The sequence below is a fragment of the Triturus cristatus genome, chromosome 4_2 (assembly GCF_964204655.1).
Source record: "Triturus cristatus chromosome 4_2, aTriCri1.1, whole genome shotgun sequence".
In the NCBI taxonomy this organism is placed as follows: Eukaryota; Metazoa; Chordata; class Amphibia; order Caudata; family Salamandridae; genus Triturus; species Triturus cristatus.
In genome coordinates, this window is record NC_140586.1 from 988,170,224 (window position 1) to 988,185,967 (window position 15,744).

A 15,744-nucleotide genomic window follows, 5' to 3' on the forward strand; every position below is an offset into this window, starting at 1 on the left:
CGGCTGTGTGTGTGTCCGGGAAGCTGTCTGGGCTGCCGCACATGACGGGGGGGGCTGAAGCCCTTTGCGTCCAATGGGTGTTGCGCACCTGCCCACAGGGGTATCGAAAACAACTCCCCATTAAACTCTTCTCCCCTCAATCAGACCACCTGCTGTCCATACACTTCTGTGAGGTGGAGGCAGCATCTGATATACTCAAGACATCTGATGGCCCAGCAAACCGGGAGCGTTTTCTACTCTGCAGGATCCTGATCCAATATAAGTAAAGGACCTGATCCAAGCGGCCTTGAAGGCATGTAAAGCACAAGGGCAAAGAGCAACTCTGTGTGGTGCAGACCTGTGGGTGACTTTTAAGTGCCATATTTATTTAGGTCTAGCATGTGTCCAGCCGCCCTCAGACTTTCAGGCGAGAAAAGGGTTAGGGATGTGCCAAACACCGGTCCCGCAATGTGTCAAAAGGTGTGATAACTGCTACCAACCTATACTAAAGCAAATGGAGAATTGCATTTCCAAAGGATAACAGCCTTCACCTGTGGGCTGCTTCATCTGTTCCATATTCCAGGTTCCCTATTCAAAGTGGAATACTCTGCTAAAAGAGTTTCCATTGACTTACGGCTGAAAATGAATGATTATGAGTAAAATAAAGTGCCGCAAAAATGCCGCTAAATTTCCATAATTGTGCCGCTAAATTTCCATATTTGTGCCGCTAAATTTGCGAATCCATGCCGCTATATCCTGGGGGGTCTGTTCAATGGTGCTGTAATTGAAGTTGTTCACTTCCATAATGGCAATGTTGTTCTTATGTATGATTGCTATACCTCCACTCCTTTGATCTTTTCTGTCCTTGCTGATGATAGTGTAGCCCGGGGCACCAACACATCTAGGATTGGAGCGGTGAGCTCATTAAGCCAAGTCTCAGTGATGAACGCGATCTCAATGTCATGGGAGAGGATGGTTTCTGCTAATTCTGTTGCATATTTGGAGGCTGATCTGCAATTGATGAGCATGCAGTTGGTAGAGGACCCCACGTTGTTGTGTTTCTTTACGAGGGGGGCCCTCGGTAAGGTAGTGAGGAGGGCCGATGGTCTTGGGGAATTCAGGGGGCGGAGATCCCTTCCGAAACTGGTGATCACTTGGATCTTGGATTTAGGAGAGGCTGTGGGAGGAGAGTTGTATGTTAAAGATAGGTTCGCCGCTTCGTTTGCGAACATAGTGACTTTAGTTCTTCTGGGTCTTTGAGCTCGGTTCTCCGTATCGCTTTCTATGGGTCTCTGTGTCAGGGTCACGGGGTGGTAGGGAACTCACTTGGACGTGGCATGTTGTCAAGTCTTAGTTGGGTGGAGCTGGTCAGAGTGGAAGTCTGGGGAGGAGTTAGCCTTGGCTGTCGTGCCCTGTCGAGGTTGGTTAAGATTTCCCTCAGGCCCAGGGTGATCGTTTCTAAGTGGCTTTCAAGAAGGGCGAGACGATGCTCCATGTTTATCAAGGTGGGTGGGGGTGGCTTGGACAGGGACGTCCTGGGAGGGGGTATGCATGTCAGTGTATTGCGGCCTATTGGCGATTGTGCTGTCTTTGTATGGGGCCGCGGGTGTAATAATTATTCAGAAGCAAAATTAAAGGGATAATTGTGAGTTAGGGATTATTAATTAGCAAAAACAACTGTCCTAAAGGAAATAAAGGATACTATTAGTCATGTATTCTAAACCAAAAACAAATGCTAATAAAATTAAAATTTAAATGGCAATCCACTGATGCAATGTTGAAGCCACATACAAAATAGTGGTTGTCCTCGCTAGCCATGCTGAAGGGAGAAAGGTAAGTCTAGTCTCCGGTAATGATTAACACTGGAATTTGATGCAAGGGCTTGGGCTGAACCAATCACAGAAGGTGCCGAGCTGCACAGAAGTGGCTTGAAGTACAAAATGCCCTTTAAGTAGAACTGGGTCATCAAGTCAAACCAGAATCTATGGCCATCGAAATGTGTGAAACTTCAGACCGTTACAACAGCTGCGAAGTATTCAGAGCTTTCAGGTTATGGAGATGGTCCAAGGTCGATGATACAAGCCAAAGCATGGAACGCGGTGTGAGACAAGCAGTGTACTGGAGCTCACGCTGGCGGCTCAAACATGAAACTTGTAACAGTCAAATTGCAACACAGTAGGTGCAAGGGACAACCAGTGACCCAGATTTGAGGTATCCAAGTGGAAAGGTAGAATACCAATAAAGGCAAATCAAGGAGCGGGAATCTCAGGTTTTGGGCTCTCGGTGCTTATGATGTAGCAATACAGCGAGGGTAAAAACTGTTTATCACATAAAAAAGGATCAGAGTGCCTCAGAACCAGTTAACTGGAAAGGATATTTCAGCGCCAATGTGGTGGTAAACACAGTTTAATCAGGTAAAAGGAAGAGGAGAATGGAAAATTTAAACCAAATCATGATAACATGGTTAAAAACATGGAAAAATTACCTGATCCTACTACGGTAATATCAAATAGCTGCAACAAGAGTCCCTCAGGAGGTTCAATAACGTAGCAGGTCCAGGAAATTACTTCAAGATATTCGTTGCCGCTCCTCAGCCAAACAGACACATTGGACGAGTGCTCTGGTGTTCGCAGAGGATCATCCCATTCACTCTAATAACAGCTCAAGTGCCTGCGCCCACTTTAGCGTTACCACAAAAATGAAACACTCGAGTTGGACCCCTCGAGGGCTATTCACAATGGTACCTTACATCTATGAGTAATCTATTTGTACAAGGATGCCCTTAGAGTGACTTTGCTACATTTAGCTATTCACTATTCACCATTACGAGTATAAAGTTACTCAAAAGTGTGGACTTGCACGTCTGCACACGCTTAAAAAGAGGTGGAGTCAAATGTACAAATGTACCTTACTGCAGCCAAAGTGGAGCAATAGAAAATGCAGCACCACGCATGGCCAACCACTGGTAATGCTACGCCCTCCCTTAGAAAATAATGGAGGCAGAGACCTAACAAGCATTGACAAATCCAATAGGTCTCTGCAATTCGACAGCTACAGGCGTTTCAATGTGAGTATCTTTTGGCTCAGGATTCTTCACTGGCTCCTGGTTTGAAAATGTGTGTAACAAACACGGTATGAACAAATCTGTGCACTGGGTGGTATTTATCACACTTTACACCTTCTGACTCAGTAGAGTTGTATTTTATTTGGTGCTATAAATAGCTCACCAATTACAGACCACATGCAATAAGGGACTGAAATGTATAAGAAACACCATATGATGTGAATTCCTGCAATGTCACTTGGTCAAAGGTTATGTGAGGTCACTGACTCAAAGACCGTGTAATGTTCACTTGCTATGATGTTGCTGAAAGATCTGCTGGTGTGGCTTCAACCTGCTCTGAAATGTTGATATTCATGTTATATGAAATGAGCTGTAGGAGGCTCGTTGACCCTAAATAGCTGATTTAAGATGGTTGATAGAATGTTAGAAATGGGATTCCTGTTTGTCTGAGGTATGCACCCAGGCAGGAACCACTGCTCTCTACAGGGTAAGCTAGATACACACTAAAAGATAACGTATAGTTTCTTACCTGTCGGTGTAGTTTTGCAGCTTGATGACTTTCTGGATTCACTATGTTGTGCATTATTCCACCATCTAGGGGTTGGGTCCGGAATTGTAGTCTTTTTCTCTCTTTATTTTTCATGGGCCAGGTGGGCGTCAATGCCCCACCATTTGGTGTCCTTCGTGACGTTGGCGCATCCTGCGGAAGCTCCCACCTTTGGTAGCCATCTTCAGATTTTTTTTTCTTTTCTTGTTTTATTATTGTTTTTTCTCTAATTTCTTAATTTTTTGTCCATTTTCAACCCCCTTCCTCCTTTCTCATCTTTCTGGTGGAGGAGGGTGGGTTCGCTAGAGAATCCAGAAAGTCTTCAAGCTGCAAAACTACACCGACAGGTAAGAAAGTATATGTTTTGCAGCGTGAATCTTTCTGGATTCACTATGCTGTGCATAGACTTTGTAGCGGTTTGTCCTTATTGTGGTGGCTGGGTGGAAGATGAGCACTGGTTACTAAAAATGTGCTGTATGACCTTCTGTCCCACTTGCGCTTCCTTTTTCATTTGAATATCCACACAGTAGTGCTTCATAAACGTGTGCACTGAAGACCATGTTGCAGCTTGGCAAATGTCTTGAATTGGTGTGTTAGCTAGAAATGCAATTGTTGCTCCTTTCTTCCTCGATGAGTGAGCATGAGCTGCTCCTTCTAACTGTTGCCCAGCTTGTTTGTGGCATAGTTGTATGGTTTGCGCAATCCATCGTGCAATGATATTCTTGGTAACAGGCCGTCCCAAGAAACTGTTTGCGAAGGAAACAAAGAGCTGCTTTGTCTTTCTACGCTCCTTTGTTCTTTCTATGTAGTGCATCACTGCCCTTCTGGCGTCCAGTGAATGCAGCGCTCTCTCTGTGCTTGTGGTTGGTTTTTGGAAAAAATTAGGTATTTGGATTGTTTGGCTGATGTGGAACCGGGACACCACCTTTGGCATGAAGTGTGGGTCTGTTCTCATTACAATCCTATCATTGTGTATCTGCAGGTATGGTTCTTGAGGTGTTAGCGCCTGCAACTCACTTACTCTCCGTAGTGATGTGATAGCTACTAATGAGGCCGTCTTTAGTGTGAGCATGTGCAGTGTAACCTTGTGCATGGGCTCGAATGGTGCCTTCATCAATTGTGTCAGTACTACGTTGAGGTTCCAGGCTGGTGCTGGCATTCTGTTTGGAGGTGCGATCCTCTTCGCCCCTTCCAGAAATCTCTTTACGACTTGGGAGGTGAAGAAGCTCTTCCCCGTTTCTACTCTAGTATAAGCCACAATCACAGCTAAGTGTATCCTTAGGGATGTGTAGCTTAGTTTGCTTTGCAGCAGATGTGTTAAGTATTTTAGCACTGTTGATTCCCTTGTGATTTCTCTTTGCAAATTCTCCCTAATGCACCATTCTGAGATTCTCTTCCACTTTGCTACATAGCATTTCCTTGTGGTAGGCCTTCTTTCTTCCATGAGCACTGCCATTGTGCTCGCTGGTAGCTTGAGGTGTGCAAACTCTCAGTCTTCAGGAGCCAAGCTGCCAGGCTGAGGCTTTCTGGCTCTGGGTGTAGCACCCTCCAGTTCTGCAATGTTAACAGGTCCCTTCTGTTTGGGAATTTGTGCGCTGGCGCCTGCGCCATCCCCACAACTTGCGAGAACCATGAGTGTCTGGCCCACTGAGGTGCAATCAGTATTAGCGTCATGTTGCTGATCCTGCATTTGCTGAGTACCCTGTGTATCAGTGGGATCGGGGGGGAAAGCGTATGCAAATGTCTTTGACCAACTTATCCATAGCACATTCCCATGTGACCGATGGCCTGGTCGTCTGGATGTGAAGTGTTGGCATTTTGCATTCTGGTGTGTTGCAAATAGGTCTATTTGCGTTGTACCCCACTTTCGGAATACCTTCCGTTATTCCTGTTGGTTGATCTACCATTCGTGTGATGCTGACGTCTGCCTGCTGTGTCTGTCTGCCTCCACTTTGTCCTTCCCTGGGAGATGTATTGCTAGTAGGTCTATCCTTAGTGGGATGGCCCAGGACCATATCTCCTGTGCCAGGCTTGATAGCGCTACTGACTGTGTCCCACCCTGCTTGTCGATGTAGAACATGGTCGTGGTGTTGTCTGTTTGGATCAACACCCTGTTTCCGTACAGCTGCTTCTGAAAGGCTTTCAGGGCTAGTAACATTAGTTCCAGGTAGTTGATGTGCTTGACCGCATCCTGCTGCGACCATAGCCCCCTCACCTTCAGTCTGTTCGTGTGCGCACCCCACCCCAGCTGGGAGGCGTCCGTTGTGATGGTCACTGTTGGAGTTGGTTGAGTGAATGGTTTCCCCTGTGATATGTTTTGTTTGTTCCACCATGCTATTTCCTGATGCACTGCATGTGTGACAACCACTAGATCTTCCCAACTCCCGGTTGCCTTTGACAATTGCTGCTGTATCCATTCCTGGAATGGTCTCATGTGTAGCCGAATATCTTGGACTAGGTGAATGCAAGACGCCATCATTCCCATCAGCTTGCTCACCTTCCTCACTGTCAGAACTTGCCCCCTGCGATAGTGACGTGTTTCCTTCAGTACCGCCAAAGTTCTCTTTCTGCTGGGGAACACTTAGGCCTGTATGGTGTCGATCTCTGCCCCTAAGAATATCTTGACTTGCTCTGGCTCTGTTGACGATTTCTCCCAATGAATCGAGAAACCCAGTTCTGTCAGTGTGACCTGCTGGATGTGTAGTTTACATTGATCGTATGAACTTGCCTTTACGAGCCTGTCATCGAGATAGTGGTATACATGTATCCTCTGCCTTCGAATGTGTGCTGCGACGGCTGCTAGGCATTTTGTAAACACCTTTGGTGCGGATTTTAGTCCTAATGCCAGTACTGTGAACTGGTAGTGGCTTTGGTTGATCACAAACCTTAGCAGGCGTTTGTGTTTGTGGTTGATGGGAATGTGAAGGTATGCGTCCTTCAAGTCTATAGTAGCCATGAAGTCTCCTTGCTGTATTTGTGGTATTACCTCTTGTAGGGCGGTCATCTTGAATTTTTGTGTCCTTATGAAATTGTTGAGGAACCTCAGATCTAGGATAGGTCTTAGTGTTTCGTCTACCTTTGGTACCAGGAAGTAAGTTGAGTAAACTCCATTGTTCCTTTGGTTTTGCAGTACCACTTCTATTGCCTCCTTGCTGAGCAATTCCTGTGCCTCCCACAAGAGCGAGAGCTCCTTTGCTGAGTGTGCCTTTCTTCTTGGTTTTCTATTTGGAGGTTGTCTTTCTAACTCTATACAGTATCCGTATTGTATGATGTTTAGGATCCATTTGTCTGATGTGAACTTCCTCCATTCCTGGATGAAGTCTCTTATTCGTCCCCGTACCGGTGTTGAGTGTTTGAGGAACTGCTTGTTGCTGAACGTTTTGTTGCATCTTCTCCTTTTGTTTCTCCCGCCACCCTGAGGTGTTACTGGGGTGGGGGCCTGATGCATGGCGGAGTCACTTGGTTGAGGGCTGTTGTCCTCCCCTCCGTGTCTGACCTCGTCCGTTTCCGCGCCCTCGAAAGGACTGTCCCCGGAGATGGTATTGCCAGTTCTGCTGCTGCTGACCCTGCTGCTGCTGGCCTTGGTTGTTCCCTTGGTAGCCTTGCTGGAACGTTTAGTGCGATGTGGTCGGCACGTTGCCTCCACTTCTACCACCCGGTCTCCTTGCGGGTGTGCCTCTTCTCGTCCTCCTGAAATGCAGCGCTCCCATGGATCTTGCTGTTTCGTTGTCCATTTTGAGCTGTCAACTTGTCGTCCACTGGTGTGCCGAACAGCTATTCTCAATTAAGGGGTGTATTTAAGATGTTGCTTTGTACCTCAGGCTTGAATCCTGAAATTCTCAGCCATGCGTGTCTTCTCCAAGTCACCCCTATCATCATTAGTCTGCTTGATGTTTCTGCAGCATCCAGCGTCGATTTTAGGCATGTGTTCGCCAAGTTCTTTCCTTCCTCTACCAGGTGAGCAGCTCTCTGTTGGTGGTGATCTGGTAGGTGCTTTAGGAGCTGCCCCACTTCATCCCAGTGTTGGTATGTGTGCCTGTTGAGCAGGGCGTTCCGGCGATTTGGTGTCGAGATCTTGCCAATCCACGTCTTGTGTCTCTGAGGACGTCGAGTCCCGGTAGGATTGCAGATCTTCGTCGCCCTTTCCCTCGAAATAGTAGTCCTCCTGCCCCAGTTCCTCGACTGGTTTGAGTGTTTTCGGCGGTTCCGCGTCTTCGTCGTACCTTTCGACCTTGACCGCGGGTTTCGGCAGGATGGTGTATTGGCTCATCTTCTGGTCGAAGTCCTTCTTCCGTTGTAGGATGCTCACCATTTCGGCCTCGAGCGTCCTCTTCTTCTTCTCCATCTCAGCGGCATGTTCCGCGTCGAGAGTTGGAGCGCTTCTCTTCGAGGACGTCGACGTCGGTCCCTCTTTCCTCGGTGCCGAGGTGTCCTTCTCGAGGGCAACCTTCGACATCTTTTCTATGTTTTTTGCCAATTGGGAGTCCTTTTCGAAGGATCCGCTTGGCTGACTTTCTCTGGAGGCTGTTGCTTTCGTCGAATGTTTCGACGGCAGAGCTCCTTTCGAGGATTTTGCTTCACCCTTACGAGTGTCGCTCAGGGCTTTTGCTTCACTCTTTCGAGCGTCGCTTGGGTGTTTAGAGATCGACGACTCCCATACCTCCTTTGACGTTTTATGGACCACGACGACCGCGCAGTCGTCGGGTCCTTCGGCAATGTTGTCCTCTTCTCCACTGGAGAGGCCCAGGTCTCGTAGCGATGGAGGTGGCCCCTGCCCCAGCATGTTGTGGTTCGCTCTTCTCTGCCTCTCTCTTATCCTGAGGGTCTTGGGTGTAAACGCCGAGCAGGCGTTGCAGTCTTCGCTTCTGTGGTCGAGCGGCAGGCAAAGGTTGCAGACTGGATGCTGGTCCTTCTGTGCGTACTTGTGGTGGCAATTGGTGCAAAAGTTGAACGGTGTTTTGTCCATACCCGCGCTCACTGAGCCCCCTGCAAACGCATTCTCCATCGAACATCGAGATTTTGTTAATAAAACTTCTCCCTCGTTGCTCCGGGTACCTGACCTGTGGTCCGGTGTAGTTGAAAAACTTGATTTTTCGTTGAATATCTCCTTTTTCAATGGTGGGAGCTTACCGCAGAAAGCGCGCCGACGTCACAAAGGACACCAAATGGTGGGTCGTCGACACCCACCTGTGCCAAGGAGAGAGAGAAAAAAAAAAAAGCGAGAAAAAAGACTACAATTCCGGACCCAACCACTAGATGGTGGAATAATGCACAGCATAGTGAATACAGAAAGAATCACGCTGCAAAACCTGTGCTCAACTTCTGGTAGTTTGGCACTGAGCAGTCAGGCTTACATAAAGATTTGTCCACAATTGTCTTCACTGGGAACCAAACACGCTATTGTAGTGCTTGACTCTCACAGGTTAGCTGGCAGAGCAGTCCAAGGCCTACTCAAGGGAGGTGGTGTGGGCTAGTAATCACCAATCACTGTCACGCAATTATAACACCCAATAACGGATTGTCCAGTCAGTACATTTTCTTTAGAAAAATGAGAAGTACATTTATTACACACACTACTAAATACTGCACAATAATTTACAAATATGTACATTGGAAGATGGAACATACCATAGATGCCTTGCGGACTCACTGGGGACCCCTTAGAGGGGTCACCCAAACATCTCTAGTTAGTTATATCAATTGTTTTGCAATAAACACATACCTTTTGCAAAAATCGTTAGTTACTGTGGTAATCAATAAAACATTTGCAATTATCATGGTAACCCCATTAAGAATGAATCAGTAATGAACCTTGTCTTTGTGTATTCTTTCATGGGTTTGATATCAAAGCTGCAATGGTAAAAACAACCCATAGAGGGCATCACATTGAAAAAGCATTGCATTGCAACCATATAGTCAGGCCCTTGAGGGTATAAGATCAACATCACATTTGTGGATTTCCAGGCCTTCCAGGTCTAATTAAATGCCATTAAATTACCATGCATGTGGCCCCCAGAGGTTGAAACACTACCGGCTGTAGAGTAAAAGCTACAGCCATGGGAGAGCTCAAAAAGACACGGAAATCCAGGGGAGGTGATCATTTTGGAGTCCCCCAACTTAGGGTGAGGACTATGACAGTACCTTTAATAGAAAGGATGCGTTGTGTTGACTTTTTGGTGGTGGTCCCGTCATCCTGGGACAACCACAAGCAGAGAAATGGGCCAAAAAGTGTTTAAACAGCAAGGCCCCGAAGGTATTATGGGGTGATTTTCTGAGAAAGCAGTAAATACAGTAGCAGGGGCTCTCTTGCTGTGCTGGGGAGAGCTGCGCAAGATTTGTTCCTTTGTTTTCCTTTTTTTAAGCGGCCTCGTGCTGCACTTCTTTTAGGGTAAAGCAGTCAGCAGATGAGACAGCATCTGACAATTGATCTCAGTCTTCAATTTTCATGCATATTGTGAAGAAAATGCACTGTATGGTGTGGGGGGGGGTGGCACATAAAACGGTGTAAGGGACGAGAGAGGCAGAACACAGGGCGACGCCATTGTATATGAGAGCAGTCAGCAGATGAGACGGCGTCTGACATTTGATTTCGGTCTTCAGTTTTCATGCACATTGTGAGGCACAAACGTGCTGTATGGTGGTGGTGGTGTTGGGGTGCAGGTAACGTGAATGGGGCGAAACAGACGGGCGGAACACAGGGTAGAGCCATTGTGTATGAGAGCAGTCAGCAGATGAGACAGCGTCTGACATTTGATCTCGGTGTTCATCTTTCATGCGCATTGTGAGGCGCAAATGAACTGTATGGGGTGGGGGGTGCAGAAAACAATGTAAGGGACGAGAGGCACAGAGGCAGAACACAGGGCAGAGCCATTGTATATGAGAGCAGTCAGCAGATGAGACAGCGTCTAACATTTGATCTCGGTGTTTGAATGGACAGCAAACGTTATGAGATAAGAACAAGATTTTCATCCCTGTTTACAGCGGTGCTCCATAAACATGAGCGCTCGTCTCAAGTGCTCTAAATTAAAGGAAAAAGTAGCACTGATAACAAATGCTAAAATGGCAGCTGGGTATGGATAGTAGTAATTGGTCCATGCTCTCGGGGAGGGCTAAACGCAGGTAGAGACATGACGAATGCATGCCATGGAGAATTGGGGATAAGTTATATCAGGTCGATGGTGGAGCCAGCAAATGGTAAGTCTGTGGGTGGTCTGAAGCCCATAAAGGAAATAAACATGTCTCTTTGAGACAGCGCAAGCACTGTCTAGCCGAGACCTAAAAATAGAACCTCATAAGGAATAAAGATGCATTATTTTAAATTATTTTGGGCCATATGTAGGTAACATGCTATTTACCGATTCATAAATACCGAATTTTACCGATTCGGTATTTATGAATCGGTAAATAGTATGTAGGTAAACAATCGGTAATTATTACCGATTCGGTAAATATCGGTATTTATGAATAGGTATTTACCGAATCGGTAATAATGCATCCCTTCCCATTCATTCCTATGGGCCTGGAGGAATGAATGGGAAGCCATTTACTATTACCGATTCGGTAAATAACGAATCGGTAATAGGGGAAGCATATCCTTGGGTGGCAGGGTGTCACATTGACACCCTGTTGCACCCCTGATTCGTGCATGTGTGCACATGTGGGCATGTATGTCTGCCACATGGCACTTTTAAATCAGCCAAATATAGCTTTTTGAAAGTATTTTACTGATCCATTACCGATTCGGTAAATTACCGAATCCTTAATTCATGCCTCCTACATCTCACATGCCTAAATACCGGTCGGTAACGGGATATTTACCGAATTTCGGCCGTTACCGACCGGTATTTAGCTACCTACATATGGCCCTTTGTCTTTTTAAAAAAAAAACAATTAATTCTATACAAAACTTTTTGTAAGGCTGTGTCCCATCTGAACAGAGGTACGTAAGGCAATTTAGTACATAGTAAGAAAATACAGTGATTTTACTTTTAGTGGGATTTTTTAAACAAATCTTTAAAAAACATTTTTAACACATTTAAAATCAATTAAATATTTAATTAAAATACAAGTTAATAGTGTTGAAGCATTTTGTTCTACATTTAAAGTACATACAATTAATTTACAATAATATTTAACTTAAAAAGATTTCTTTTTTTAAGTTTAAAAAACATTCGAAATATTCCATATATTTTTATACAGGGGGCGCTCCACCCTAGTTGAACATATTAAAGATTAGCTCCCTGGTGAGGTTCATGAAGGCTGCAGTTTGAGGTTACTTGGATTCCAGATCCTTGGAGGCGTGGCCTCAAAGTTCAGGATCAAATGGACTTGGTGGGTCAGAGCCATGGTTTATTAACACTTAGGGAGCAAAATACACTGAATGGAATGAGGCCACAAATAGTCACTAAGGAATGAGGTTAATTCACAAATTTCAATCCCTAGCTGTGCGCTTTTCTCAGTAAACAGTTTGTTGGACGATAAATTGATTGATGTCTTTGTGACTGCTTCATGTGAAGGTTTTGCAATGCTGAAAACTCCTCCTCAGAGCACCCTTTACTCTCCCACATTGTCTCTGTCATGTAGAGAGGTTGCTTTTATAACTGAAATTTTTGTCACACTGAGAGCACTGATAATTTTTTTCCCTGTGGATTTTCTCATGTTGAATCAAACAGTCTCCCGCACATGCTTCACTGGCACTTAGACCAATGACAAGGTTTTGCCCAGTGTGAGTTTTCTCATGTTGTGTGAGACCAGACTTCTGACTGAAGCTTTTCTAGCATCCAGAGCACTGATAAGGTCTTTGCCCAGTGTGAGTTCTTTCATGTCTAGTGAGACTTTTTTTCAAGTTGAACCTTTTCTGGCATTTAGAGCATTGATACGGTTTTAGTCCAGTGTGAGTTATCTCATGAAGAGCGAGACCAGATTTCTGACTGAAGCTTTTCCAGCATTCAAAGCACTGATAAGGTCTGTGCCCTGTGTGAGTTCTCTCATGGAGAGTGAGAGCTATTTTCTGTCTGAAGCTTTTCTGGCATTCAGAGCACTTATACGGTTTTAGTCCAGTGTGAGTTCTTTCATGTTGAATGAGACCATGTTTGTGACTGAAGCTTTTCCAGCATTCAGAGCACTGATACGGTTTTAGTCCAGTGTGAGTTCTTTCATGTTGAGTGAGACCATATTTATGACTGAAGCTTTTCCAGCATTCAGAGCACTGATAAGGTTTTTGCCCAGTGTGTATGCGCTCGTGTTGAATGAGACTGGCCTTACAACTGAAGCTTTGTTGGCACTCTGAGCACTCATATGTTTTTAGTCCAGTGTGAGTTTTCTCATGTTGAGTGAGACCAGATTTCTGACTGAAGCTTTTCAAGCATTCAGAGCACTGGTACGGTTTTAGTCCAGTGTGAGTTTTCTCATGGCGAGCGAGATCACATTTCTGACTGAACTTTTTCCAGCATTCAGAGCACTGATACGGTTTTAGTCCAGTGTGAGTTCTTTCATGACGAGCGAGGCCAGATTTCTGACTGAAGCTTTTGCAGCATTCAGAGCACTGATACGGTTTTAGTCCAGTGTGAGTTCTCTCATGACGAGCGAGACCAGATTTCTGACTGAAGCTTTCCCTGCATTCAGAGCACTGAAAAGGTTTTTGCCCTGTGTGGGTCCTTTCATGTAAAGTAATACTGAATTTCCGACTGAAGCTTTTACAGCATTCAGAGCACTGATAAGGTTTTTGCCCAGTATGAGTTACCGCATGTTGTGAGAGAGTAGATTTCTGACTGAAGCTTTTCCAGCATTCAGAACACTGATACGGTTTGAGCCCAGTATGAGTTCTCTCGTGTTGAATGAGATGGTCTTTCTGACGAAAGCACTTCAGGCACTTAGTGCACTGATAAGGTTTTTGCCCGGTGTGGATTCTCTTGTGTTGAGTGAGACTGCTTAAAAAACTAAAGCTTCTTTGGCATTCATTGCACTGATAAGGTTTGCGCCCAGTGTGGATTCTCACATGTTGAATGAGATCGCTTTTCCGACTGAAGCCTTTCTGGCATTCAGGATTTCGTCCAGCGCTAGTTTTCTCATGTCCAGTGAGGTGGGATTGATAACTAAAGCTGTTCTCACATTCATTGCTCTTATTCAAGTTGTTTGTATCTCCAAGTTGGGTTTGTTCCTGGACACAGGCCATCTTAAGACTGAATCTGATTCCGGAGTCTGTACTTGTTTATGTTAAAACTCAGCATTAACTTCTAAACTACGCTGCCAAAGCTCTTCTTCACATTTGAATTTAACTAATTATAGCTTTTATTTGGAGATCAATGTTCTTACCTTTGAAGCCACCCTATCTAACTTGTCTTACAAACTTTCACTAAGGGGCCCCTTGTTTCTATTAAGATGCCCTCATAGATTCATTTTCTCCAAGTTATGCCCACAAGGATTCTCTCAAGTAGAATTAAGCTCATTCTGACTGCAGTTTATAGCATTTAATTTAGGAGTTTTAAAAGCACTGATAGGGTCTTTGGGGATTAGTACTTACAAGTGAGGTAAATTTTTTATACAAGTAATGAACAGGGATTAAAACATGCTCGGGTAGTTTCCGAATTATCAATAGTGTAACACTGGCCCTTTTTAAGCTTCCTATTCCGGTGAGGCCCAAAAAGGTACACCATTAACTTTGGAGGTCCGGCACACTTGGAAACAACAAAGATCAACCCAAGAGACAGAGTTGGGGGGGGAAAGCTTTCTATATTGTAGATATTAATCCAGTGTGTTTGATGTAATGACATCTGAGAAGAACATTTTCAGTTATTTTTTAAATACAATGCTTTCTCTCTGAATCACAGGCGACGGAGACAAAAGCTCGCTCTTGTAAACGAGGTTATTAGCCTTCCTGGCAGTTCTGTCACATCACGTCACGTCTACGGAGACTGATTTGCTGGGAGAGGCTTAGGTCTCCAGGGCATTTCTCATAAACCATCCAACACTGATTATTCCCAAGTGCTCTGTGTGAGGATCAGTTGTTGCCAATGTTCTTTGCTCGACCAATCGTGAAATGTTTCCTTTTAGTGAAAATATTCTTATAATTAGTAGTTGCAGTAGATTTTCAATTTACTTGCGGGCACAGTTATTATTTCAGAGGTTATTCAATCCCAATAACTGACACTTGGTAAAAGTTCCTGGTCATTGTACTTCGAGGGTTTGACAACAAATAATGATTGCAAGAAAGTCGATAAATCACTTTCACATTCAGCAGTTTCTTCCGCACCAAATTCCTCACCACTCCTGGCGCACAGAACTGGTTTCTTCTTTAGAGATCTAGAATGTTACTACTTCCCTCAAAATAACCCTTTTTAAAAATGTTTCCAACATTGCAACATTTCTTTTTCTTTTGTTGCTTCAGTGACCTGTAAAAATAGAGTTAGAAATTATAAATGAGTTGCACTCCAAGGGGGTGAAACAGTTCATGGATACTGCATAGACAGGGAACATGGGACCACTGAAACTCAATGTCGTGAGAACAAAAGTAGTGAATACTGTAGAGAGACACAAGTTACACATGCATCATGACACAGATTCTCAGAAGCATCCAACACCAACAATTTACTCTTTCTGTGATGACGACTGGCATCACAGTAAGGTATTTGTACCTCCTTTAATGAATTATCAGATGTTGTGTACTCACCCGCCCATTTAAAGGACTCTTCTATTCCTTATTTCAGGGATCCATGAAGGGACATTTCATTGAACAAAGGAATCTGCCTTGTTGTAATCACTGCTTCAAGAGCCACTGGTGGAGCGTGATTATTTTATTAAGAGTGTTTTGCTCAATCAATTCCTACTCATTGGGTGTGATACTAATACATAATACATACTTAAGAAACATGACTAACAGTGTGCCTCGTGAAACACGTGAGAGTTTTAAACTGCATCGTAAAAGCATGCAGAAGGGTCACAAACTGGTTTGAGATTAAGTCATTCCTGACAGAGAGAGAAGCCTACTAATGTGCTATGGGAATAATGTAGAAGGAAATAATGCCGTCTGTAGTTTCAAAACAAGATGTGATTATGAAAATGCTCAAGTAAAATGAGTCCTGCTTATGTTTTCTTTGAGATTTAAATCCGAGAGGAAGTGATTGCTTGTTTGTTAATGAAACGTAATTAGGCTATG

General features: G+C 44.6%; 1 protein-coding gene across 1 annotated transcript in view; it reads right to left on the minus strand.

The window, feature by feature from the left end:
* Nucleotides 1-9,145: 9,145 nt before the first annotated feature.
* LOC146839230 (uncharacterized) overlaps nt 9,146-15,744 on the minus strand; it is a 67,057-nt gene continuing 60,458 nt past the window's right edge. Inside the window, exon 4 of the mRNA XM_085603255.1 lies at nt 9,146-14,980. Within this exon, the coding sequence (XP_085459381.1) occupies nt 12,364-13,764 (1,401 nt within the window). The 5' untranslated portion in view covers nt 13,765-14,980 and the 3' untranslated portion in view covers nt 9,146-12,363. The remainder of the gene's footprint in view (nt 14,981-15,744) is intronic.